The sequence below is a fragment of the Podarcis cretensis genome (genome assembly GCF_951804945.1).
Source record: "Podarcis cretensis genome assembly, chromosome: 6".
NCBI lineage: Eukaryota > Metazoa > Chordata > Lepidosauria > Squamata > Lacertidae > Podarcis > Podarcis cretensis.
This window is the reverse complement of record NC_137175.1, coordinates 94,327,745-94,353,414: the sequence shown is the minus strand read 5'-3', so window position 1 is coordinate 94,353,414 and position 25,670 is coordinate 94,327,745. Positions and strand designations below refer to the sequence as shown.

The 25,670-nt window shown below is 45.3% G+C and overlaps 1 protein-coding gene across 3 annotated transcripts in view; it reads left to right on the top strand.

Annotated features, from left to right (window-relative positions):
* Positions 1-25,670, top strand: part of CACNA1E (calcium voltage-gated channel subunit alpha1 E) — a 498,615-nt gene that overhangs the window by 177,515 nt on the left and 295,430 nt on the right. For all 3 annotated transcript variants that reach the window (XM_079980995.1, XM_079980994.1, XM_079980996.1), the window contains exons 4-5: positions 18,778-18,883; positions 20,937-21,076. In XM_079980995.1, the coding sequence (XP_079837121.1) occupies positions 18,778-18,883; positions 20,937-21,076 (246 nt within the window). The remainder of the gene's footprint in view (positions 1-18,777; positions 18,884-20,936; positions 21,077-25,670) is intronic.

The window sequence follows — 25,670 nt, the reverse complement described above, 5'->3', positions numbered from 1 at the left end:
TTTCAGGCCTGACATGCAATATGAAGCCACAGAATTCACTGCTACAAGATCCGGCAATGACCACAGGCTGAGATGACATTTCAGAAAGGATTAGATGACTACGTGGAATGTAGATGACCTACCTTCCTATCAGTAATATTTGCCATGATAGATGAGAAACAGTATGTCTCTAAATACCAGGTAAAAAGGTAAACGACCCCTGACAGTTAAGTCCAGTTGCAGATAATTCTGGGGTTGTGGCGCTCATCTCGCTTTACTGGCCGAGGGAGCCGGCGTTTGTCCACAGACAGTTTTTCCAGGTCATGTGGCCAGCATGACTAAGCTGCTTCTGGCGAAACCAGAGCAGTGCATGGAAATGCTGTTTACTTTCCCACTGGAAGCACTTTGATGTGCTTTCGAACTGCTAGGTTGGCAGGAGCTGGAACTGAGCAATGGGAGCTCACCCCATCGCAGGGATTCGAACCGCCGACCTTCCGATCGGAAGCAAACTCCTGGACTAGATCTGGACCTGAATGAGGAAGGTGATGTACTTAAGCCAGGGATGGGGATCCCGTATCTCTCCTGTATCGGTCCACTGCACCTCTGACCATTGGCTATGCCAGCTGTGATGGATGAGCATTGAAGTCTGACAACATCTGGAGGACCACATTCTTCCCATCCTTGTTTAAAGGAATACAAGCATGGGACTTTACATTTTCTTTGGGGTCTCATCACATTAAACTTGTCCCAAAGGTTCTTACCTTGTTATTCAAATAAGGAGGGGATGATGAAAAGGACAGAGATACCAAGAGTCTCTCACTCTCATCCCTGGTGCATTAAAGCTGTAAGTAGCTGTAGAGGAAGCCAGAATCTTTCTCTGCCTGAAGTTCCACTTTGTAGCAGAAGCTGATATTCTGCTGGGGCAACTTGTTTTCTTGGCAACTAGGGACGCGGGCTTTCTTCTCTGCTGTTGAAATGCTTGGCTGAGGAGGATGCTGCTACAGTTTGTCTCTGTCCAGTTCCACATTGCCTTCCCAATCCTTGTTAGAACCAGTCAACATTTTGGTTGACATCTGTCAGTCTCAAGAGACAATGGAAGAGTGAGCCCATAGAGCCATTCTATTTGGGTGTTCATCACGGATGAACTGTGTAGGCATGAACATCTGGCAAATCAATCCAGAGTCCAAAGTGATGAGAAAATTTGATTAAATGGAGCCCGTACTCAAGGTGTCGAGCTCTTTCTGCTGCCCTCCAAGGGAATAGCAAAGAGAGAATGATCTGTGTCATACAGGCTGCAGTCTCCAGGCCAGCAGGATATGACAATTTGGACTGACCCACCCCAGAATGCATCCATGCAGACTGGCCCCAACTTGGTTGCAGGCATTGCCAGAAGGAGATGTACAAGGTGCCAGCCAACTGTCTTAGGTAGTCCTCTCCAGATTTGTTTACTCCTTAGCCTTTTCTTCCCCTGAAGCTGTCCCACAAGGCAGTGGGTATGGATTTTTCTTTGGGGTTTACTCCCGAAGCTTTTCTAATGGATGAGTGTAGTAGAGCTTCAGGACCAGAGCTTTTCTTCTCCTACCTTCCCAGGTTGACGAGCCCCATCTGTTCCTCATTTCCTTCTACGGCATGTGCAGAAACCCCCTTCTTGACTGTTGGACCCACTATTTTATTGTTTTTTAAATCATATTTATTGGTGTTTCAAAAAATTACAAGAATGAAAAAGAAAGAAAAAGGAAAACAGAAAATACAAAATACAGAAAAAAACAATTAAAAACAAATCCATCTTTCCATATCTTATCTATCATTTGCTTGTTTCCTTGACCTCCTCACACCTCCCTTTTTTGTATTCTAGTTCATTAGTTGTTTCAGCAAATCCTTTCCTTCTTTGTTTTTATCTTACTAATTTATCTTAATATATTGTAACTGACCTGTTAACAATCCATTTTTACTTAATCCTTTATAACATTACTGCTAAAACCACATAGCTTCATTCCAGCATCCTTCTAACATTCCTTAATTTTACAATGTTTCTGTAGATAGACTTTAAATTTCTTCCAATCTTCTTCTACCGACTCTTCTCCCTGGTCTCAGATTCTGCCAGTCATTTCCGCCAGTTCCATGTAATCCATCACCTTCATCTGCCACTCTTCCAGGGTGGGTAGATCTTGGGTCTTCCAATACTTTGCAATAAGTATCCTTGCTGCTGTTGTAGCAGACTGTTGGACCAACTATTGGTTTTGCCTGCTTAGCCCACCAGAACATGTCTTTGTATGCAGGGGAAGTCCCTAACTCACTGAAGGCTTGAGACCCATCACCTCCTTTAGTTGACCAGTCGAAGCCATTTCCCAGGGTGTGGCTGCTGTCACATGCTGAGAGCTTCTAGGAGCTGCTGGTGAGAGCTGAGTGCAGGAGGGAAGCATAGGAGCTATCTCCTGGAGGCGAGGTCCCTTTGGCCCCATCAATAAAATATTTGAGCCCCCTCAAAAAAGTTGATGGACATTGCGATTCAAATGGTGTGAGTGTGCTGCATCTCATGATTGACTATGCAGGGCTTGGCTTATCTCTCTCCCCCCCCCATATTCTATTCAAGTTGGCACCCCTGGTGGGGACCAAAGGTGGACTACCCTAGAAGGAACACAATGTACCCCACAACAGAGGTGCTACTCTTCATGCCCAAAGATTAAGACCTTTTGGGAGATGATCTATAATGAAATGAAAAAGATATTTAAATATACCTTCCAGAAGAAACCAGAGGCCTTTCTCTTGGGCATGGTCGGCCATTTGGTGCGAAAAGAGGATAGAACTTTTTTTATGTACGCTACAACAGCAGCAAGAATACTCATCGCAAAGTATTGGAAAACACAAGATCTACCCACTTGGGAAGAATGGCAGATGAAGGTGATGGACTATATGGAATTGGCTGAGATGACTGGCAGAATCCGAGACCAAGGAGAAGAGTCGGTGGAAGAAGAGTGGAAGAAATTTAAAGTTTATCTTCAGAAATATTGCAAAATTAAGGAATGTTAGAAAGATGTTGGAAAAAAAAATTATGTGGTTTTAGCAGAAAAGATATAAAGGATTAAGTAAAAATGAATTGGTGAAAGAGAGAATGTAAAATTATAGTATATTAAGATAAACTATTAGGATAAAAACAAAGTTGGAAGGATTTGCTGGAATATCTAATTGAATTAGAATACAAAAATGGGAGGCGTGAGGAGGTCAAGGAAATGAGTGAATGTAAGTAAGTGATTTAAAGGTTTGACTTGTTTTTTATTTCTTTTTTCTTTTTTCTGTTTTTTGATGATGTTTTTCTATATGTATGGTTGATTGTATATGTGTGTGTGTGTGTGTGTGTGTGTATATATATATATATATATATTCTCTTTTTTCTCTTTTTCCTATTTTTTTTCTGTAACCTTTAAAATCTTAATAAAAATTTATATTAAAAAAAAACAAAAACAGAGGTGCTACTCCTCCCCTGTCACCCCAAATATGCCTCCTACCTTGCTTCACTTGGGAGTGAGGGCCACAGTAGTGGCAGGCTGCAGCATGGCACTAATCACAGCAGGAATGGGGTGAGATTGGGAAAGCATCCTGGCCACCCCACCCGCAGGCTGCCCTAACCCTGCACATCCAGCACCACTGCTGCTCTGCTTCCTAAAAGCTGTTCTGGGCTTGAGCCTGTGTCCCTCTGTTCCTTGCCACACACTGCCATTTACAAAACAGCGCCTTCCAGTCCATACCACTTCAAAGTGCTAATTTCACACGAGGGAGGTGTTTTTGATGGCTGCTCTGCAGGTAGAAAATCCTCTCCTCCCACAAGAATCTGGAGCGCTTTTCAGTAGGGTTGCGAGACCTTGTCAGACTAGCTTTGGATAGTCAGAAGAAAGGTTATAAAGAGCTGCCAAGCTACACAATCCAGAAATTGTTCCATGGCTTTTACATGCACAGCTGAAAAGAGAGACAGGGCGGCAGCAGACTCTCCCAGCCTGCTGTCTTTTCACCTGCCCTTCTCTGCCAGCCGTGGAGGAGAGGATCCCAGGCATGGTCTAACCCTGAGCTGATATGGAAGGCTTGGCTTTAACCTCGTTGGGGTTCTTGCCTAATAAGTGCTCTTGGCGTCTTGTATGACTCCTTCCAGCAACTCCTGCAGCCAAACTGGTGCCAAATGTATTTATCTGCTTTCTTTTGGACCACATCAGTGGGGCTGGGGGGGGGTGTGTCTTGTCATCTGGCCATCCCATCTCTGCAACCACAGCAGTTGCTCAGGTTCTCCAGCAATTTGACCTCACCCTCCAGAGGCATACTCCATTGTTTCTTGGGACAGACAGATGCCAATAATTGCTTTCATTTTTTTGAAGTGTCCTGTTTCCTGATCTGACCCTGAGCACGAGGCAAGAGGTGGGCTCAAAATGCACTTAATTCACTAATCTGGATCACTGCTGGGTAACTGCTAGCAGCAAGCAAATAAAAAATAGATTTTGAGAAAACAAAGGTGTGACTGAAATTAGTATCTATAAAGTACTTCTCCCAGCTGGTGAGCCTACAGGTAGCTAAGGTAATTTAAGGCTATTGGGGTGAGGTCTATAAACCAGAGCAGAACATATTTGCTTTGGTTCTTCTGCTGCCTTGTATTAGAGTGAAGGCTGCAATGCTAAATGCAAACGGCCCTTTCCCCCAGCCTCTCTGGGAAACCGCCAGAACCAACCAGTGATAATGGCCTTGTCCTTTCTGTGCAAGGTGGCTGGGTCTATGAGCTGCCCATCATTTAATTACCCACATCCTTCCACTTTAGTGGAAACCATTTTAATTTCCCACAGTATCCTGAGAGCAACAGTACATTGGAGCCATTATCGTGGCTTATCTTGGCAGATCCTCAAACTTGGAAGTTTGGCGAAGCTCTCCCCTAGTTGCACTCACTTTGACCAACTGTGGCCGAGAGGCAATGAAAGCATTCATCCCAGTGCCATGAAATGCGCCGCCTGCTCATTACTGCAGATCCAGTCGCTGTTACAGGAATAGCATCAGGGGTGGTCGAAAAGTTGGCAATCCTGCTATTTCAATAGGTGGCTCTGGTGCCAAATTTTAAAGCCCATGAACTCAAAATGGGGGTAAGGTAAAGGTAAAGGGACCCCTGACCATTAGGTCCAGTCATGGCCGACTCTGGGTTTGTGGCGCTCATCTCGCTTTATTAGCCGAGGGAGCTGGCATACAGCTTCCAGGTCATGTGGCCAGCATGACTAAGCCGCTTCTGGCGAACCAGAGCAGCGCACGGAAACACTGTTTACCTTCCCGCCGGAGTGGTACCTATTTATCTACTTGCACTTTGATGTGCTTTCGAACTGCTAGGTTGGCAGGAGCAGGGACTGAGCAACGGGAGCTCACCCCATCGCGGGGATTCGAACCGCTGACCTTCTGATCGGCAAGTCCTTGGCTCTGTGGTTTAACCCACAGCGCCACCCCCGCGTCCCCAAAATGGGAGTACACTGGTATCTTGGGTTAAGTACTTAATTAGTTCCAGAGGTCCGTACTTAACCTGAAACTTTAGCTAATGGGGCCTCCCGCTGCTGCTGCGCTGGCGGAGCATGATTTCTGTTCTTATCCTGAAGCAAAGTTCTTATCCTGAAGCAATATTTCTGGGTTAGCAGAGTCTGTAACCTGAAGCGTATGTAACCCGGGGTGCCACTGTATTGAGGCTAAAAAGGGAGGCATCATTATGCTCCGTGGGAACCCCAAGGCTTGCAAAAGAAGAAATATATATATATGAGGACCAGTGCTTTTGTCTGGGGGCACTCAAGGGTACACAATACCAGCACCTTGTTTTTTCTAGAAGAAAAGCAGTGGCTGGGGGTGGGGGGTGGGGAGAGAAACTAAGATGGTCCCCCTCCCCCCACAGCACATAGAGGACTGAGTATGCTGGATGTCTGTGGGGAGGTGGGGGGTGGAGGAGGAGTGGAGTGCACTAAAAGAAGGTGTGCCTGGCTGGGTGAACAGTAGCACTGAGTACTGCAACATTTTGTTCCTGATCCCACTCATTATTATTATCTGGCTAGATTCCAGTTCTGATTTAATCTAATCAATTACATATTTTTATCAGTAGCTCTCCGTTCTGAAGGGAGCTCGCAGCATCTCGCTGCTTATACATCACCGAAGTGATATAGACACAGATGTTGAAATGGTCGAATTGTATCAGGCAGGGCCCACAGCAGCCCCTTGTCCAGAGCTTCCTTGCAGCTACTTGGGCATATTGCAAATGGGTGCTATCAGAACCATAAATCCTTCTGAGCAATCTCATTGTATTAGCAACAGGCTCTGGCCCAGCTCTTAGGTTCTACTTTCCTTCAGTCAGCTCTTTTACTCATATATATTCTCTTCATGAAATGGGCCGTTTTTGTTTTTATTTTTTTTGCTGCTGCTGCAATTGTCAGCAGTGGCAGTTGTGTTGGCAGACTGGCCACCATTTTGAATCCTCCATTGTGGCCCAGGCCTAGTGTCTTTCCAGGGTCAGTTGGGGTGGGTAGATGGCAACCATCTGGAAAAAAAATGGTGGATAATACTTGGCATAATAATAATAATAATAATAATAATAATAATAATACTTTATTATTTGTACCCTGCCCATCTGGCTGGGTTTCCCCAGCCACTCTGGATGGCTTCCAACAAAGACAAAAAATACACTAAAATGTCACACATTAAAAACTTCCCTGAACAGGGCTGCCTTCAGATGTCTTCTGAATGTTAGGTCTCTGATGGGAGGGCGTTCCACAGGGCGGGCGCCACTACCGAAAAGGCCCTCTGCCTGGTTCCCTGTAGCTTTGCTTCTCGCAATGAGGGAACCACCAGAAGGCCCTTGGAGCTGGATCTCAGTGTCCGGGCAGAACGATGGGGGTGGAGGTGCTCCTTCGGGTATACCGGGCTGAGGTCGTTTAGGGCTTTAAAGGTCAACACCAACACTTTGAATTGTGCTCGGAAACATACTGAAAATGTTTTTTTTTTTTTTTTGAGGTGAGGGGTGCAAGAAAAACAAACTTTTGCCAGGTTTTTTTTTTTTTTTTGCCCCAGGTGAAGCCTCCAGAGGGGGCCCTTTGAGGCTCCCAGCCTGAGTGTGTGTGTATGCAAATGCATCTGGGGTGTGTGTGTGCCAAACTAGGTCTTTGAACTGGGTGAAATAACGCCCAGTTTCGCCCCTGTGCCGGACAGACAGGAGGGGAGATGGAGGCAGGGGAAGGGAGGTGACAAGAGTCACAGCTCCCTTTTCTCCTTCTCTGCTAGGAGATTCTGTGGCACATGCCTGGCTCTGGGGTTGTGAGATGGCAACCCTGTTAATCCTTTGGTTGGCCAGATGGAAAAAAGAGGACCGAGCTACTGTACTGTTCATTTAACAGTTGTGTTAAAGAGAGAATTTCAGCAAGGGTTGTGGTTTGTTGCTTCTGCTTGGACTTCGGGGGAAAGTGCAGCAGGAGTGATCTGGCAGTGTGCGCCAGCAGACTGATTGTTCGACAATAAACTGTGGTTTACGGCTTACTGGGTTGTGGGAAAGTGGCCATCAAATGAGTATTTGGTTTAAAAAAGGTAGGCAGTGAATCAGCTAAAATGTCCATAATTGGTTGACATGGATGTTGGCAAATTTGATTTTTAAAAAGGCAAAATAATATTAGAATTGGAGCTGTGATGCACAAGGGAAAATGTGTTTTAATGCTAAGGAACTTGGCAAAGTCTTCTTTTATATGATGGATTTTTATTTTATGGATGTATGTTAAGTATTAGTTTATTAATATGACTGCCTAATACAAGTTTGTAATTGCCTTTGGCTAGAGCAATACACTTATGAATTTGAAACTATAATTGGTTGACAGCCCTGGTTGCAATCTATTTTACCCAGAAATTGCCAGGTTTTCTAAGGCTCAGGGAGTGGTGCCTAGTAGGTATGCAAGGAAGAGTGGCTGGCAGCTTGGTGGCAGGGGTGGGGCATGATGGTGTCTGGTGAGGGAGGGGAGAGAATATGGCACCTTCGGTGGGGAGAACCTGCTTCTGTGAAGTTCTAAAGACTGGCACTGGATTGACTTGGGGGAAGGAGGAAGCAGATGACAGAAGCTCTCAAGCCAAGCAGGAAAATAGCCTGACCCATTGTCCGAAGAATTCAGTCCTTCTCTTGGAGACCCTGAGAAGATGACTAAAACCTTGAAGGATAAACTCAAGAGACCTGGCACCCTATTTTCTTACTGTTTAGGAACCTTGTGTAAATTAGAGGTGTACATCGTTTGTTTGTTTGCTTGTTTGTTTAGAATATATATATATATATATATATATATAGTGGTGTTGTTGTCTAGTCGTTTAGTCGTGTCCGACTCTTCATGACCCCATGGACCAGAGCACGCCAGGCACTCCTGTCTTCCACTGCCTCCCGCAGTTTGGTCAAACTCATGTTCATAGCTTCGAGAACACTGTCCAACCACCTCATCCTCTGTCGTCCCCTTCTCCTTGTGCCCTCCATCTTTCCCAACATCAGGGTCTTTTCCAGGGAGTCTGCTCTTCTCATGAGGTGGCCAAAGTACTGGAGCCTCGGCTTCAGATTCTGTCCTTCCAGTGAGCACTCGGGGCTGATTTCCTTCTGAATGGATAGGTTTGATCTTCTTGCAGTCCATGGGACTCTCAAGAGTCTCCTCCAGCACCATAATTCAAAAGCATCAATTCTTCAGCGATCAGCCTTCTTTATGGTCCAGCTCTTGCTTCCATACATCACTGCTGGGAAAACCATGGCTTTCACTATACGGACCTTTGTTGGCAAGGTGATGTCTCTGCTTTTTATAATAATAAGTGCAAATAAAAGCAAGATATTTAAAAGAAACTGTTCTTAACCTGAAGTACCACTTTAGCTAATGGAGCCTCTCGCTGCTGCCGCGTGGTACTATTTCTGGGTTAGCGGAGTCTGTAATATATATATATATATATATATATATATATATATATATATATATATATATTCCATTTAATAATATACATTCACATCATTATTATCCACTTTTCCTCACTGGCTTTCAAAATTAACCTTTGTATCATTGCATTTGGTACGTTTTCCAATTCTAATTACACTCATTACAAATAGGTAGCCGTGTTGGTCTGCCATAGTCAAAAGCCGCATCTGTTCCAATTCTACAGACAGAGACTCTCACCTAAGAGATCTACAGCAAACCCTTTTAGAACTAAAATACCCAGCAGATGAAGTTAGACAACAGATCAACAGAGCCAGACTGATACCCAGAGTGAACTTGCTGCAAGACAGACCCCAAAAAGAAAATAACAGAACACCTCTAGTCATCACATACAGCTCCCAAGTTAAAACAGTACAACGCATCATCAGAGATCTACAACCTCTCCTGGACAATGACAGTTCTCTTTCTCAAGCTCTGGGAGGAAGACCTTTCATTGCCTACAGACAGCCACCCAATCTTAAACAACTCCTAACCCACAATAATACTACAACCAGACCTAACACGGACACTGGCACCAGAGCCTGCAATAAACCCAGATGCCAACTTTGCTGCCACATACACCCGGACAACACCATTACTGGCCCCAACAACATCACACATACCATCTCGGGACTATTTAATTGCTCATCGTCTAACATTGTGTATGCCATCAAATACCAACAGTGTCCTTCAGCTCTCTATATTGGACAAACAGGCCAGACCTTACGCCAAAGAATAAACGGACATAAATCGGACATCAGGAATCACAAGACAGAGAAACCAGTAGGAGAACACTTCAATCTCCCAGGACATTCTATACAAGATCTCAAAGTAGCTGTTTTACTACAAAGGAATTTCAGAAATAGACTGGAAAGAGAAGCTGCTGAATTGCAACTTATCACCAAACTTAAAACCATGGAGAGACCTGGTCTGAACAAAGACCTTGGATTCTTATCTCATTATACATGACAAAGCCATTTTTCACCTTTTCACCCCTTGCTTTTTCCTGTAAGACCTATTGCAGTCGTTAAGAGGCTCATCACAGCTATCTGCCAATCACCCATTCCCACCACCCTTCTGAGTAATACCCCTCCCCACCTTCTCACTATATAGAAGGGTCTGGAAACTTCTGTTTCAGTGTATCTGAAGAAGTGTGCATGCACACGAAAGCTCATACCAAGAACTGACTTAGTTGGTCTTTAAGGTGCTACTGGAAGGAATTTTTTTGTTTTGACTCATTACAAAATTACTCAAAATTTCAATAAATATAGAAAGGTAGAAAATTTCTCATTACAAGTCTTCAGACAACCCTGCTAGTGATGTTAATTGCTTACAATAATCTTTCAGATATCGTATAAATTTACTCCACTCCTTTTGGAATACTTGATCATGCTGGTTTCAGATTTTTCCTGTCAGCTTCGCCAATTCCGCAAAGTCCATCATCTTCATCTGCCACTCTTCTTTCATTGTACTTCTTGTTGTTTCCATTTTGGGGCTAAAAGAATTCTTGCTGCAGTCATTGCATACATAAACAGTCTTTTATCTTCCCTTGCTATCTCTTCACCCACTATGCCCAATAAAAAGGCTTCCGGTTTTTCAACAAAAGTATTTTTAAAACATTAACTCATTATGGTATATAATGAGTTAAAGAAAATGTTTAGATTATTTATTAACCACCATTTCATTAAAAGATTCCAGGCAGTGTGCAAAAGTGAGAATATAATTAATTCTCAGATCTAATAAATAAAATAAAATAAAATATAAATGCAATTTAAAACCAGCAAGTAAGTATTGGAACAAAATTTTAAAAAATAAGAAAAAACGAAAACAGAATAGAGCACACTTCCAAAAATAGGTACAAGTAAGAACGGCAACAAACTGCCGCAGTGTGAAGTGCTTCTGCTCAGGGTTCATTCAATCAGCCTCATTTTTCTGCAATATTCCTTCTTTCCTGCAATAGACACTAGTATTCTGTGATCAATGAGCATGCTTAGTCCTTATTGGGTTCCTCCTCCTTCAGTCGGAAGGTTTCCTATTCTTCTCTACCTGCCTCTTCTACATGGATGGTGCTAGATGTTGTGTTAAAAGTGGGGAAATAAAGGACGTTAATAAAATTGAATTTCAAAGAAGAAACATTAACGCTGAGTGCCTCTTTGCCTGCTCTGCCTTCACTTCTAAGTTAGGCAAGTGCATCTCTTACCCGGAGGGCTCATCTGACAGCAGCAACACTAGTGAAGTCCTTGTTTCTCTCCTTTTAAGCCAGTGTTAGTTGCTTACAGGTTCTTTGGGAAATGGAGAAGAGGAAAATGAAACAAAAATATAAATAGGCCAGTGGCTCTAGTTCAAATGATTTTGTTTTCCATGTCTTTGGGGGAAGTTGAAATTTTTGCTGATTATGTTTAGGTACCAGGTTAAATACTTAAAAATGGAAAGCGTAATGCTGGTGGTCAACAAAAGAGGTTTAAATACTGTCTCAAGGCAAAGTTTTAAAAAATGTAGTATAAACACCGACAACTGGGAAACACTGGCCTGCGAGGGCTCCAGTTGGAGAACAGCCTTTACCAAAGGTGTTGTGGACTTTGAAGACGCTCAAACTCAGGATGCAAGGGAGAAACATGCTAAGATGAAGGCACACTTGGCAAACCCTCACCGTGATCAACTCCCACCAATGTCCCCACTGTGGAAGGACGTGTGGATCCAGAATTGGCCTCCACAGTCACTTACGGACTCATTGTTAAAACCGTGTTTATGGAAGACAATCTTACTCCACAGGGCCTGTAAGACAGAGTTGTTCCGCCTGGCTTTTGCCTTGGAATTAACTTGATCCCCTCCCCCTCTTTCCTTTCTCCTTCTGTGATGGAACTCCTACTTGGGGACGTCCCTGGCTTTTTTCTGGCCCACGTAGGACCAGTCTGGATAGTTAGCCTTGGTGAAGACTTGATGTTTTCATCCCCCAAAAAGTTTTTTGAGTTTCTGCTGAAATGAGGCTGCATTTTAATGTTGCATTTTAATCTTGTTTTTTAAGTTGTATTTCAATCAATTGTTTTATATCTGGTGTTAGCCGCCCTGAGCCCGGTCTTGGCTGGGGAGGGCGGGGTATAAATAAAATTTATTATTATTATTATTATTATTATTATTATTATTATTATTACTCGGCTACGAGTGATCACCAAAGAAAGAAGAAGAAATACGTATACCAAGAATGCCAGCAGTTAGTTTAGATCATCTTGCATGGGATAGAGAAGTCTTCTGGGGCAGTGGCGTAGCGTGGGTTGTCAGCACCCGGGGCAAGGCAAGTAATTTGCGCCCCCTAACCCGTGGATTTGCGCCCCCTAACCCTAACCCCCAGATGTTGCACCCGGTGCGGCCGGCCCCCACTGCACACCCCCCCGCTACGCCACTGTTCTGGGGAAAATACTTGGATAACTGGACGACTTTAACTAATGCACTATCTTTAGTGCAAAGTTGAGTCAGGTCAGATCTTGGGGTGCCCCTAGAACTACAGCAGGCTCACTCCTGCAAATAGCTGGTTCTTGCAGGTCGTCCACATAATAGGTAACAGGGTGGTAACTAGATCACACAAGACGGATGGCCATCCGTCTTGTGTGATCTAGTTGAGATTTCTGCTTTGCAGGGGGTTGGACTAGATGACCCTTGGGGTCCCTTCCAACTCAATAATTCTGTGACACATAGACACCTTTGACAATGCACTATTAACAGGATAGCAAGGCTAAGGTCAGTTTTGACCCTGTCATTACAGATGCGTCTGCTGCACAGTGGGAATATAAACAGTCAGCGCTGGCCCCCTGAAATGTGATGTGCCAACGTTCGTATTGCTTTCATTGAGGGCGGGAGGGAGAGAGGAAACAGCACACTGTGGACTTGCAGCCACTGCTACTTAGCAAGTAATGCAGGGCAGCGAGAAAATGTTCAGCCTTGAATCACCCATAATGACCGTCATCTTCTCTGATGCCGGAAATCGGGTTGATCTTTGTTTCAAGCCTGTATTATGACAAGCAAAAATGCTGGTTTGCACAGGCAAAGCAGGCTGCTTGAGTGATGGCATTTCCCCCCAGTTAATATCATGAACTGACTACATGTTGTATTGAGGGACGCGGGTGGCGCTGTGGGTTAAACCACAGAGCCTAGGACTTGCCGATCAGAAGGTCGGCGGTTCGAATCCCCACGATGGGGTGAGCTCCCGTTGCTCGGTCCCTGCTCCTGCCAACTTAGCAGTTCAAAAGCACGTCAAAGGGCAAGTAGATAAATAGGTACCACTCTGGCGGGAAGGTAAACGGCATTTCTGTGTGCTGCTCTGGTTCACCAGAAGCAGCTTAGTCATGCTGGCCACATGATCCGGAAGCTGTATGCCGGCTCCCTCGGCCAACAAAGCGAGATGAGCGCCGCAACCCCAGAGTCAGTCACGATTGGACCTAATGGTCAGGGGTCCCTTTACCTTTACATGTTGTATTGGTATGATGTATTCCTTCTCTGCTCTCGAGCTGCTTTTCCTAGCCTTCTATTCAACACCCTCTTGATTCTGATCACTAAATTAAACAAATCCTCTGGCTTTGCTTCCAGGCATACCTTCTGCACAAACATATATTGGCTTCGTTCACTTTCACTGGCGCGTCTTCCCCGAGAATCCCGGGAATTGTAGTTTGGTGGAGTTCAAAGGGTTTTCTCAGGGAGATCCCCAACCCCATTCCAGACCACCAGTTTCTGGGATTTCCTTCCTTAACCTCGGCCCTCCAGATGCTTTTGGCCTACAGCTCCCATGATCCCTAGCTAGCAGGACCAGTGGTCAGGGATGATGGGAATTGTAGTCTCAAAACATTTGGAGGGCCGAGGTTGAGGAATCCTGCTGCAGGACAAGTTCAAAGACTGTGGTGTCTTGTTTATGCTCTGGTACCATGTATCAGCCAGAGAACAAGGGCTGCCAGTTTGTCTGTATTTGTGTGGGTTTTGCTTTATTACAATCTACTGTAAGCCACCTTGAGGAGACCAGGGTTCAAATCCCCACTCAGCCATGAAGTTCACTGGGCGACCTTGGGCCAAGGGTTGTTGCAAGGTTAATATGGGGAGAGGGAACCATGTTAACAACCTTGGAGGGAAGGTGGGAAGGTGGAATATATATATATATATTATTATTATGCAAAAGAACAAATATACTGTGTGTGAGTGTGTGGGAGCTGCCTTAGATCAGGCATAGGCAAACTCAGCCCTCCAGATGTTTTGAGACTACAATTCCCATCATCCCACCACTAGTCCTGTTAGCTAGGGATGATGGGAGTTGTAGTCCCAAAACATCTGGAGGGCCGAGTTTGCCTATGCCTGCCTTAGATGGTAGTTTGGGGGGGGGCAGTCAAATAAAACATTACTTTGATTTTTACATCCAGAGATTCATGCATCTTAGGATGGTGGCAAACATCTGCCATCAAATAGGCGATTTGATGTGGTCCCATGAAAGCCTGTCAAGTTTCCCCTTGTGTCACCAGCACTTCACAGTCAATGGTTTTGAAAGCCACAAAAAATATATGCAATTGGAACAAGCGAGTGCAACAGGTCCTATTTGTCACCAGCTGGAGGTTGTTGGCAGGGTTCATAAGTCCTGTCTCTTCAGCAATTGAGTCACAGACTTATTTTGCTTCTGGTGCACAGAGGCATCGAGAACGTGCCTCTCTAGCAAGAAGAGGGGATTTAGCTTTCTTGGTTTCCCATTGTTTCTGAAGCCTCATGATTCTCTGCCCCCAAATTATATTGTGACTAAGATTCTATTCTTCTGCTTCCCATCACCAGGTGTGTGGTTGTTTGGGGGGAGGGGGTTGTTTCACAGGAGGAAATAATCCTAATCTAGCTATGTCCGATTGTTACTTATAAATTCATGACAATAGTGTTTTGATTGCCAAGAGTTTTTGAAGGTAATGGAGGATTAGGGGGATTTTTCTGGTTTGATTGATTTATGGGTGTGCAGTACAGTATGCTCTCAATTTACGTGGGGATTACGTTCCAGGCATCACGCCTAAAGCCAAAATCGTTTATGGTCAAAGGACACTGGGTTCAATGGTAGGTGGGATTGCCAAAGCCATTTTTCCTGCTCCCTTTTTATTTCTTATTCGAATTGAATGCACACAAGTTAAATGCACACAAGTTGCAGGCTTCCTGTATTCATTCTGCTGGGCAATCAGCCAGACATAGCCAGTGAGAATTATTCCTTCATACGTTGGACTTGTTAAATGTTGGTTCTAGGAATCAAGGGATCTGGGCCCTGCGTTTCTATCCACTTTTAATAATTAGGAAGTCAACGTTTCCCCTTCCCAAAACTTTACTGAAAGAATAATTATATGATGAGTTTTACGCGGTTCAAAGTCAGAAGGTTGTAGTAGACTGACTGTCAAATCCATCTACCTTCTGTGATTTGCACCCGTAGTAGCAGGGGGGCTGGGGTGTAACCAGAAGCCCCAACAGCCTTTTTTTAAAGCAGTTTTGGAAGGTAGGATTTTAAAAGCAGTAATTGGGGCGGACCTTTTTCGGTAAGCCTCAATTAATGTTGAGGCAGGACTTCTATCATGGGTCAGCATTGCCAGATTCTCTTCCATATGGCTGAAAGGTGTAGATTGCAACCTTGCTCTCCTTCTCTGCCTCTCAATCTCCCTCGTCCCATTCTCCTGCTTCTACTTCTTGACTTCTCTCTGCCACAGTCTCTCCCAACTCACAAAACCCTGTTACCACTTCAGCTTGCAACACCTTCTCTTCCCAGTCTTCTCCCTCTTCTCCATTGTTGTGCCTGTCAGGAGTTCAGCCTAACTCGAGTAGGACCCTGGCAGAGACACATGCCTGACTGGCATGTTCCCTCCCTCCTGGTCGATCGTTTGGGAGCTTCATAAGCTTTCTTCTGCCCAAACATCACAGCAACAAATGCCAACCAACACTGGCACACTTAGGGATCCGCAGAGTTTGTGCAGTTGCGTAACAGACCTCACCAACTCAGCATTTTGGCTAATCTACTTTATTTACATATAAACACACATGGAGCACTGCAACATGGCTCCCTCTTTCTCGAGCATCAAACAGCAAAGAGAAAAAGAACAAAGGACAATAGTCCCACTTCACGGAACACAGTAACACAAACATCCTCTCTCCGTCACATCCCACTCTGTGGAGTCAAAACATACACCGTCATGTGAAAGACAAAAATCCCATGACTGCAGTCATGGAGCAGGAATTCTAACAGTGCCATCACCACCCCAGGCTCTGTGCCTTCTTCCCTTGGTGTTTCCCCAGCTGTTCCTTCCACTATTCCTCTGTGTCCAACCAGTCCATGGCCACATGAGACCTCTGGATTGACCAGAATTTGTATGAATAGCAGTGGCTTTGCCTTCTGTCTTTGGCTGCCTGGTCGATAAAGCAGTACTTTCTGCCTGCTACGCTTCAGTTCCCAATGCCCTCGACCTCTCCAGCTCTTGCAAATCACCTTGGTGCTATGCGCTCTATGTGGGGCTACCTTTGAAGGTGACCCAGAAACTACAACTAATCCAGAATGCGGCAGCTAGATTGGTGACTGGGAGTGGCCGCCGAGACCTTATAACAACTGTCTTGAAAGACCTATATTGGCTCCCAGTATCCGAGCACAATTCAAAGTGTTGGTGCTGACCTTTAAAGCCCTAAATGGCCTCTGTCCAGTATACCTGAAGGAGCGTCTCCACCCCTATCATTCTGCCCGGACACTGAGGTCCAGTGTCGAGGGCCTTCTGGCGGTTCCCTTCCTTGCAAGAAGTGAGGTTACAGGGAACCAGGCAGAGGGCCTTCTCGGTAGTGGCACCCGCCCTGTGGAATGCCCTCACACCAGATGTCAAAGAGAACAACAACTACCAGACTTTTAGAAGACATCTGAAGGCAGCCCTCTTTAGGGAAGCTTTTAATGTTTAACAGACCACTGTATTTTAATACTTTGTTGGAAGCAGCCCGAATGGCTGGGGAAACCCAGCCAGATGGGCGGGGTATAAATAATAAATTCTATTCTATTCTTGGTGACCCTAGGCTTGAGATGTGAGTATGGCTGCTGAGGGCTCCAGTGTGGTCCTTAGAGATGGTCATGGTGCTGAGCACCTCACAGATGGTCCCCTTGGTGCTGAGTGGGCCTTTTCTCTCTCTCTCTCTCCTAATGTTTTGCTGGTGTGTATCTAGACACCTGTACTGCCATGAATATGCCTTGTCTGCTGTACATGTCTGCCATTGTACTGAATGGGTGCCAACAGGGAATGCCCAGTATAAGAAACAAATCTGAACTGGCATAGTCTTGAAGGTTGTTAAAGTGCTGTGTTTACCATGTAACAAGAGGAGGGGGGGGAAATGTGCAAGATTGGACTTGGGGTAGGTAGGGAATGAGCCCTAATGCAGACTTACGGAAAGAGCGGAAGGGTTGGAGAAGGTCAGAAGCTGCCCCTTTGGACTTGAAGCATTACTTGTTTGAGAAATTGGTTCATCCTTGCGTTAATGACCTTGACAACTCTTTAAAGCCACTTTAAAGTCAATCTCCTCCTACGCAGCCAGTCAGGAGTGGAACTCTGCAGCAGGTAATATTAATAACAGCAACAATAATAATCATATTTTGCAGCTTTCTAAAGCACTTTTCACAGAGACAACTTCCCTTCCTGCCCACCCTCAAGCAACAATTGAGCTGCCAAGAGCAGAAGGTGACAGATTAGTCTTTTCAGTTGCCCATGTTGGAGCACTTAGTTTAATGCAAAAAAAAAAAAAAAACCCCTTGCATGGCATCAGCATGGGATGAATGTGACTGCAGACTTGTGCTGTTCTTCAGATGGCAATGAGCCAGGTCTGACTCGCTGCTTTTTATGTCACAGAATGGCTTAGAGAGATTGATGCAGTTGCCCTGGGGCCACCACAAAAGGAGATTATTATACACCTTTTCTGTAGAAAAATCTTTTTAAAATGCAGTCTAGATCTTTGCTAAAACTCATTCCCTGATGTTTTATTCCACCCTATCTCCTAGGATTTCTAGGCTGAATGCTTGGAATTACCCTATTTTGTCCTCACAACAATTCTGTGAACTTTGGGGCTGAGTAAGGATTTGAACACGGGTGGCGCTCTGGGTTAAACCACAGAGCCTAGGACTTGCCGATCAGAAGGTCGGCGGTTCGAATCCCCGCGACGGGGTGAGCTCCCATTGCTCGGTCCCTGCTCCTGTCAACCTAGCAGTTCGAAAGCACGTCAAAGTGCAAGTAAATAAATCCCGCTCAGGCGGGAAGGTAAACAGCGTTTCCGTGCGCTGCTCTGGTTCGCCAGAAGCAGCCTGGTCATGCTGGCCACATGACCCGGAAGCTATACGCCGGCTCCCTCAGCCAATAAAGCGAGATGAGCGCCGCAACCCCAGAGTCGGTCACGAATGGACCTAATGGTCAAGGGTCCCTTTACCTTTACCTTTAAGGATTTGAACCTGGGTGCTTCCACTTTTTCCTGATGGACGACGCTGGCTTTCCCCCAGAACTTGAAACTGCTGAGGTTGCTTGTTAATAACAAGGAACTCGTATCAGTAGAGAGAGAGACAACTGTCAATATACTCGGCTCTTTCCTCCATCACTCCTGTCGCTTCCAAATAGCCTTATCAGGATGCTTCATGGTACTGCCCACCAAAATTGAAGGCTTAACTTCCTATTGTATGTGAGATTTGCGAAGGTTCATTGAACAGCCATGGATGTAGTGACAAAAGGGTTGGCCCAGTGATTGAGAAAGGAAGGCAGTGAAGCTAGAATCTTGTCATGCTTCTGTTTTTCTCTGTGTATTCCTTAACCCTTTCATGCACTCCTTTTGAATACATGATTCTGGCAACCATCATTGCAAACTGCATCGTTCTGGCCCTGGAACAGCACCTTCCTGAAGACGACAAGACACCTATGTCTCGGAGATTAGTAAGTTGACTTTGGGGTGGGGGTGGGGGTTGGTTCTTATGGATTCCACTGCTTCATCTCTTGGATGTAGATTCAAGTAAGTTTTCCCACTGTAAACCTTCAGTCTCAAGAGTGGCGGGTGAGTGCCAAAGGAAACTCTGATACAGGAAAACCTAATTGGATGTACCTCAGGGCTTCAGTGTTAAAATGGTTCAGAAATAGCTCCTCGGTTTTTCAACAAGGGCTGGGACTGGTGTTTCCATAGATCAAGGACATTTGTTGTTTCCAGGTCCAGTCTGTCCATTGAATGGACAGAACATTAGCCCAGGGCACCTAATCAACAAAAGGCACTCTTATTATATTTATTTATTTGCTTGATTTAGCAGATACCCAGTGACTGCCATTCTCTGGGTGAGATGCAAACTTGATAAACAGTTGTTATCCCAGCTGTGATTTAGTCCAGGGCTAACTTGCCACTTTGTTGGCTATGAGGCACTGGAAAATGGTAGCACACATGCGAAACTTCTGGGTCGCTAGAACAGTGTTTCATTTATTTAAATACCCCGGGAACTTTGAGGGTGCAAGGAGTTGAGGAATGTGGAGGTGAGTAGCGTTGCTTTTGAATTACACCTCCACTTTCAAAGAAATTTGAGGTGAATTTGAAGGTTTCTACTCAGGTAAAGTATTTAGAGTGAATCTAACAATAAATTAGAAAAAAAAAATTGTTGTCAGAATGAGAAGATGAGAAGACAGGGAAAGGACTTCCATATATTCCTAGAAGCGTAGAAAGAACTAAAAAAAAAAGAAAAAAAAGATTGGGTTCCGGGGTATAAAATAATACTGCAGGTGGTAGAGCATGCCATGTTTCAAAATCTATTAATATGCATGCATAGATGCCATCAGAGTAGCACAGGAGCTTGTGAAATAAAGTTTCACTCCTGGTTCCCTGGCTGCAGGGGTACCAACTTGAATAAAATATTGGAGAGGGGGAGGGCAAGTAAGCCTCACCCCACATAATAAATCACAAGATGTAGCACCCACCCACCATTTGGATAGCAATGCCCACCAACTTCGGGGCTCCTGACCCCTGCTAATATTTTGTTGGGGAGTCTGAAGGGACCTCAGCCCCTAGGAGTTGGCTCCAATGCCAGACTGGTAGTACCAACTGCATGTTTAAGGGAAACCTTTCATGGAGATGGATGCAGAGGAAGCACTCGGTGACATAGCCCTGATAAAGCACATAAGTCCACAGGTCAGTGGGATCTTCTCACATGTCAATATTCATGCCTTTATAATGAAAGACTCATGAACCCTGAGCTGTTGGTTGGACATCTCTTCCTGGAAGAACATATTGCATGTACGTAAATAACCAGTTCACTGAGAACTGACCCATAGGTGGCTTAGAAAGAACTATTCCCATATTTGAGTTTGACTGCTTGCCTGGTTTTTCTCTTGTTTAGAGTTTCCACTTAAAAGAGTTCTTTTCAAGCAGCTTTAGGGGTCATTAGCAGTGACAGCAGCAACAGCTAGAATTGGAGGGTTGCTAAGGAACAAACTCCTCCAGTTCACTAGCCCCCTCTCTTTTTGAACTAGGCCCAGACCCCCTCAGAAGTTAGACCTAGTTAAAAAGAGGTGTGGTGAACCTCCATTGCCTAGTCCCACTTTCCCAAACTTATTGTCTTTGGGGAGACAGGGCAGGCTACTGGGAGAACTTCCATTTTGGGGGGAAATGAGTCAGGCTTAATGCTTGAAACATTTGGTCCTAGCACTGGAGTGCAGTTCTCTGGACCTGGAATGTGGACTCTGCTCCAAGGAAAGCCCTGCAAAATCAGTGGGGCTAGTTAGATTTGATTTAACAGGACTTGGGGACAGCAAACGTTGTCTGGATTAAGTCCATGAGATTGTGAAGTAAGCATTGAGCAGTAAGATGTACTAAGCTCAGTGGGGCTTGTTTCTGAATAAGCCTACCGAGGGTCTGGCATCAAGAAGCAACCAGATATTTTCTAACATGTAGGCAGGGTATAATATTTGTCGATTCCCTTCTCTGACCTGCTAATTTGTTCCCTTCCTGTAGGAGAAGACAGAACCTTATTTCATTGGGATCTTTTGCTTTGAAGCTGGCATTAAAATAGTCGCTTTGGGGTTCGTTTTCCACAAGGGCTCCTACTTACGGAACGGATGGAATGTCATGGATTTCATTGTGGTCCTGAGCGGGTAAGTTCTTCTCTACATTCCTGGAGGCTGTGTGATGGTGGATGGGATAGAGTCTTGTGACATATATTTTGAACTTGTAGGGTAGAGGGCAGCTCTTCTGCTTTCTCCCCCTGGAAACAGGAAGAAAATGTCCTCTACTACCAACCTGGTGCAGTTCTCATTCTCTAGTGAAAGCTGCTGCTGCTGCTCAGCTCTGAAGGTGGCAATCTGAATTCAGCCGATGGATTTTGCTTGGGAGCATGTCAGGGTGTGTGTGAAAACAGCATCTTAAAGTAAAAGCAGCTCCAGGTGGTGAACATCTGGAATAGGGAAGGGAGGAGATGTGTTTCATGTTTTCTCTGCCCACCATTCTTCTGTGCCAGTGTGTTGTAGTGGCTAGAGGGTCCGACCAGGACCTGAGAGGCCAGGGTTCAAATCCCCACTCAGCTATGAAACTCACTGGGGGACCTCGGATCAGTCACTGCCTCTCAACATAACCTACCTCACCGGGTTGTTGTGGGGGTTAAGTGAGGAGTGGGAGAACCAGGCACACCAATTTCAGCTACTTGAGAAGGAAAGGTGGGATATAGATGAAATAAATAAGTTAAAATAATAATAAAAAATAAATCAACCCTCAAGCCAACTAACCACCACAGGGTTCCAAAATATGAGGTCCCTTCCCTTCCCTGCTTCTCAGCTTCAAAAATGACCCCTTCCCAAGCTGTTTTTATTTCAAGAAAAACAAAGGGGTTCTGTTTGTGCATTCTCATGCCTTCATTCGAAAGCTCATGGTTGTGAAATTGAGAGCTGCTATTAGTCACAATAGACAATACTGGAGTAGAAGGACCAATGTTCTGACTCATTGTACGGCTGCATTATGTTTTGACATGTTCATCATATATCGATGGCTTCTAACTGTATTGTGCGTATGAGTATGTTTGTGTGTATATATTCTTCTACTACTGATGGCAGTTCTCTCCGCTCCCCTTTTCCTCACCTGTCTGCCTGGCTGCATCTGGAGGAGGAGGAGGAGATGTTTTGTCCTTCGCTTCAGTATGCGAGTATTGTTGGTCCCTCTAGCTTCAGTACCTTCAGAAAACAACAGGATGTTGCTATGGAGATACTGCCCATGATAGGTCAGCCAAGGTAACCAAGCCGTACTCCTCCAGCCCCCTAACTTCGAATTACGAAAAGTGACTGAAGCAGCAGGCAATTAACTGTGTTGAAAGGGAAAGGGAGTGGGTGAATCCCACCACCAGTATAGACAGTCCTAGTTCCAGGGCATGGTTCTGAAGGCACACGAGGACACCACTTTACTGAAGCTAAGCAGGTCTGAGTGTGATCAGGGTCTGGAAGGGCGTCTACCCAGGAACCATATGAACACCATCTTGGGTCCCGTTGTACAAGAAAGGGGGAATAGAAATGTAAGAATATCATAACAAAGAAATTGCAATTTAGAGGGATGACTCATATTACAATGCTTGTTTTAACTTTCACTTTGGTAGGGAAGGAACTAAGCTGAATTTTACCAAGCTTATGTAATTGCATTAAGAGGTGCCTATCTAGTTTGATTGTGGTGAAATAATGCTCAATATTGAGGATGCATTCAGGGCCAGATGGCAGCTTTTCTGTATTAGAGAGTCTGTGCTGTGTTGTTTATTAGTTGCTGTCAAACTTCCCAAACTCAGCACCCACCCACCCACGGCCATCTTTTCAGCACACAAAATTCTAATACAGTTGCATGCCTGCGGCCAAGGACATCGGAATCTATTGAGAATTGCCTTCCTGAGCTGTGACAGAATCAGAGTCTCACGGTCAAGATGCAACCTGTCACCAATCAGGTGACGCCCAGAAGGAAATAGCAGAGACTAAAGGTCAGAGTCTTGAAGCAGCTGCTACTGCTGTGGATGAACCGATGAGCCAGAGGCACAGCACGGTGCTCTCAGCAACTCCTTCTGCAGAGATGCTATGCTGTGCTGTGTTGTTGGTGCCAACGTGCTGTCTGCTGGAGTTCCTGTTTTGAGATGTCTGGCACTCCATGCCCTGATGTATGCATCCGCATCTGTGGGTTGGGTCACTAATCCAACACTTGTATTATGAAAGATGTGTGTTCCTAGCACTGGGAAATGGGGACGGTTGATTCAGATGGTTTACTGCTTGCCTTGTTGCCGTCAGTCTTCCTGCCTGCAGAGCTGGTCTCAGGGCAGTGTTGAAGACTCAGATTGTTGGTTCTAGGGGACCTCAACATTCATACCGAGGTGACTGGCTCTAGACTTCATGGCTGCCATGATGACCATGAGACTGTCTCAACAGGTCATTGGCCCAACGCATATGGCAGGTCACACTCTGAACCTTGTTTTCTCAACTGGGCAGGAAGAGGGTGATCTGAAAGTAGGGGTTGTTGACATCAGTCCCTTGTAATGAACAGATTGCTTTCTGTTAAGATCTAGGCTTTCCCCTCTGAAGAGACATTGGACCGATTAGGATGCTCTGCCCGTGGAGGCTGATGGGTTTCCAGACAACTCTGGGGGATTTTCTGGCTGCTATGACTGGCACTCCTATTAAAGCCCTGGCTGACCTCTGGAACATCTGAATGGCCTGATCCACTGATATGATCACTCCCGAGTGCCCTCTGCTAGTTTGTGGCACCTGCTTGGCTCCTTGGTGTACTCCAGAGGTTAAGGCAATGAGACAAGCTAGAACAGCTGTTTTGGGACTACAATCCCCATCATCCCTGACCACTGGTCCTGTTAGCTAGGGGTGATGGGAGTTGTAGTCGAAAAACAGCTGGAGGGCCAAGTTTGGCCATCACTGAGCTAGAAGATAGCTTGAACACAGGTGGGGAAAAACACCAGTCAAATGCATCAAACACTGGTGAGAGCTCATCATCAAGTCTACTTCATGGTGGTGAATGCAGCAAAGAAGGCATACTTTGCTGCCTGCATTGCATCTTCACTATGCCAGCCTGCACAGCTTTTCAGGATAGTAAGGTAAAGGTAAAGGGACCCCTGACCATTAGGTCCAGTCGTGACCGACTCTGGGGTTGCAGTGCTCATCTCGCTTTATTGGCCAAGGGAGCCAGTGTACAGTTTCCGGGTCATGTGGCCAGCATGACTAAGCCGCTTCTGGCGAACCAGAGCAGCGCACAGAAACACCGTTTACCTTCCCGCCGGAGCGGTACCTATTTATTTACTTCCACTTTGACGTGCTTTCGAACTGCTAGGTTGGCAGGAGCAGGGACCGAGCAACGGGAGCTCACCCCGTCATGGGGATTTGAACCGCCGACCTTCTGATCAGCGCTCTGTGGTTTAACCCACAGTGCCACCCGCATCCCTTTTTCAAGGTAATACAGGCCCTTATACAGCCTGGCCCAACAGAGGCAGTAGAACTGATGGTAGCTCACTGTGACTTGTTTGCAAAGCATTTTGAGGATACAATTTCTTGCATGCACCAGGACCTTGACTGCATTGTTCCTGCAGATGAATTTCAGAAGGTATCCAGAGCACTGTCTAGTTATTTTATGTTGGATGAATTTCAGCTAGTAAGGTTCGAGAATGTGTACAAGGTGCTTGGATCAGTCTGGGCAACTGCTTGCGCTCTGGAAGACTTCAAGACATCAAGAGTATGATATTGTGGCAGCATTTGGGCCAAACCTAAGTTTGTACTAGCAGTTGCAATCTGTACTATTTGCTGCTGCAATGTAGCTATCTTAGCGATACTTGTTTTGCTACTGTTTCCTGATCTATAATATTTTTGGCATGCAGGTTAATCTGGCCATGCTTGTTTGTTCCTCTGCTGTTTTTGCACAGCCTGTTTCAGTCCCAGTGCTTTCTCAAAGGAATTTTCACTGGTGGGAAATGAATTCAGAAGGATGCTTTTAACTATGAGAAAAATCACTTTTAAACATACATAAAAATACAAATTGCATTGTAAAAGCAATACGGGGATAAATGCATCCCATCGGTAAAAGGCCTTGATAATAACTGACTCCACTGGCTGCCAGCCTGGCGCCCATGGGTGACATGGTTGGTGTCATGGACTGGCTGGGAGGCACCACCCTAGGGAAAGACAGCTCAGAGCCAGGAGAGTGGTGGTGGGGGTGGACGATGAGTGGTCAGAGGGAGAAACCAGGGAGGAGGAGGTGTCGGCAGCTGAAGAGGTAATCAGTGTTAGTGAGCAGGAAGAGCCTGTGGCAGAGAGCACTACAATATCAGAGGCAGAAGCAGAGGCTGCAGAGATCAGGCAGGCTACTGGGAAGAGTCGCTATTATCACTCTGCCCAAGCTGCTTTAGTTTCTTTGAGTGACGTTAACTTAACTGACACCAGGTGTTTAATGGCTGACCTGCAGTTGACAGTTGGTGGTTGTGAGGCGTTCTTTAGTGCCTCTGGGTTGAACCACAAGCGCCAGATTCCCCAGTTTTCTTTCTTTCTTTTTTTCCAAGTAAACTTCTCTACCATTCTTCTCTCTTTTTGTGCGAGAAAACAGCTTGCTCTGACCTTCCAATGTTTTACTCTCCTCCTCCTTGGACTCCCCCCCCCCCAAAAAAAATAATCCTGTGAATTCCCGTTTGTGAGAGAGGGAAAGATACACTTGTGCAAAGAGAATGTGAATTGT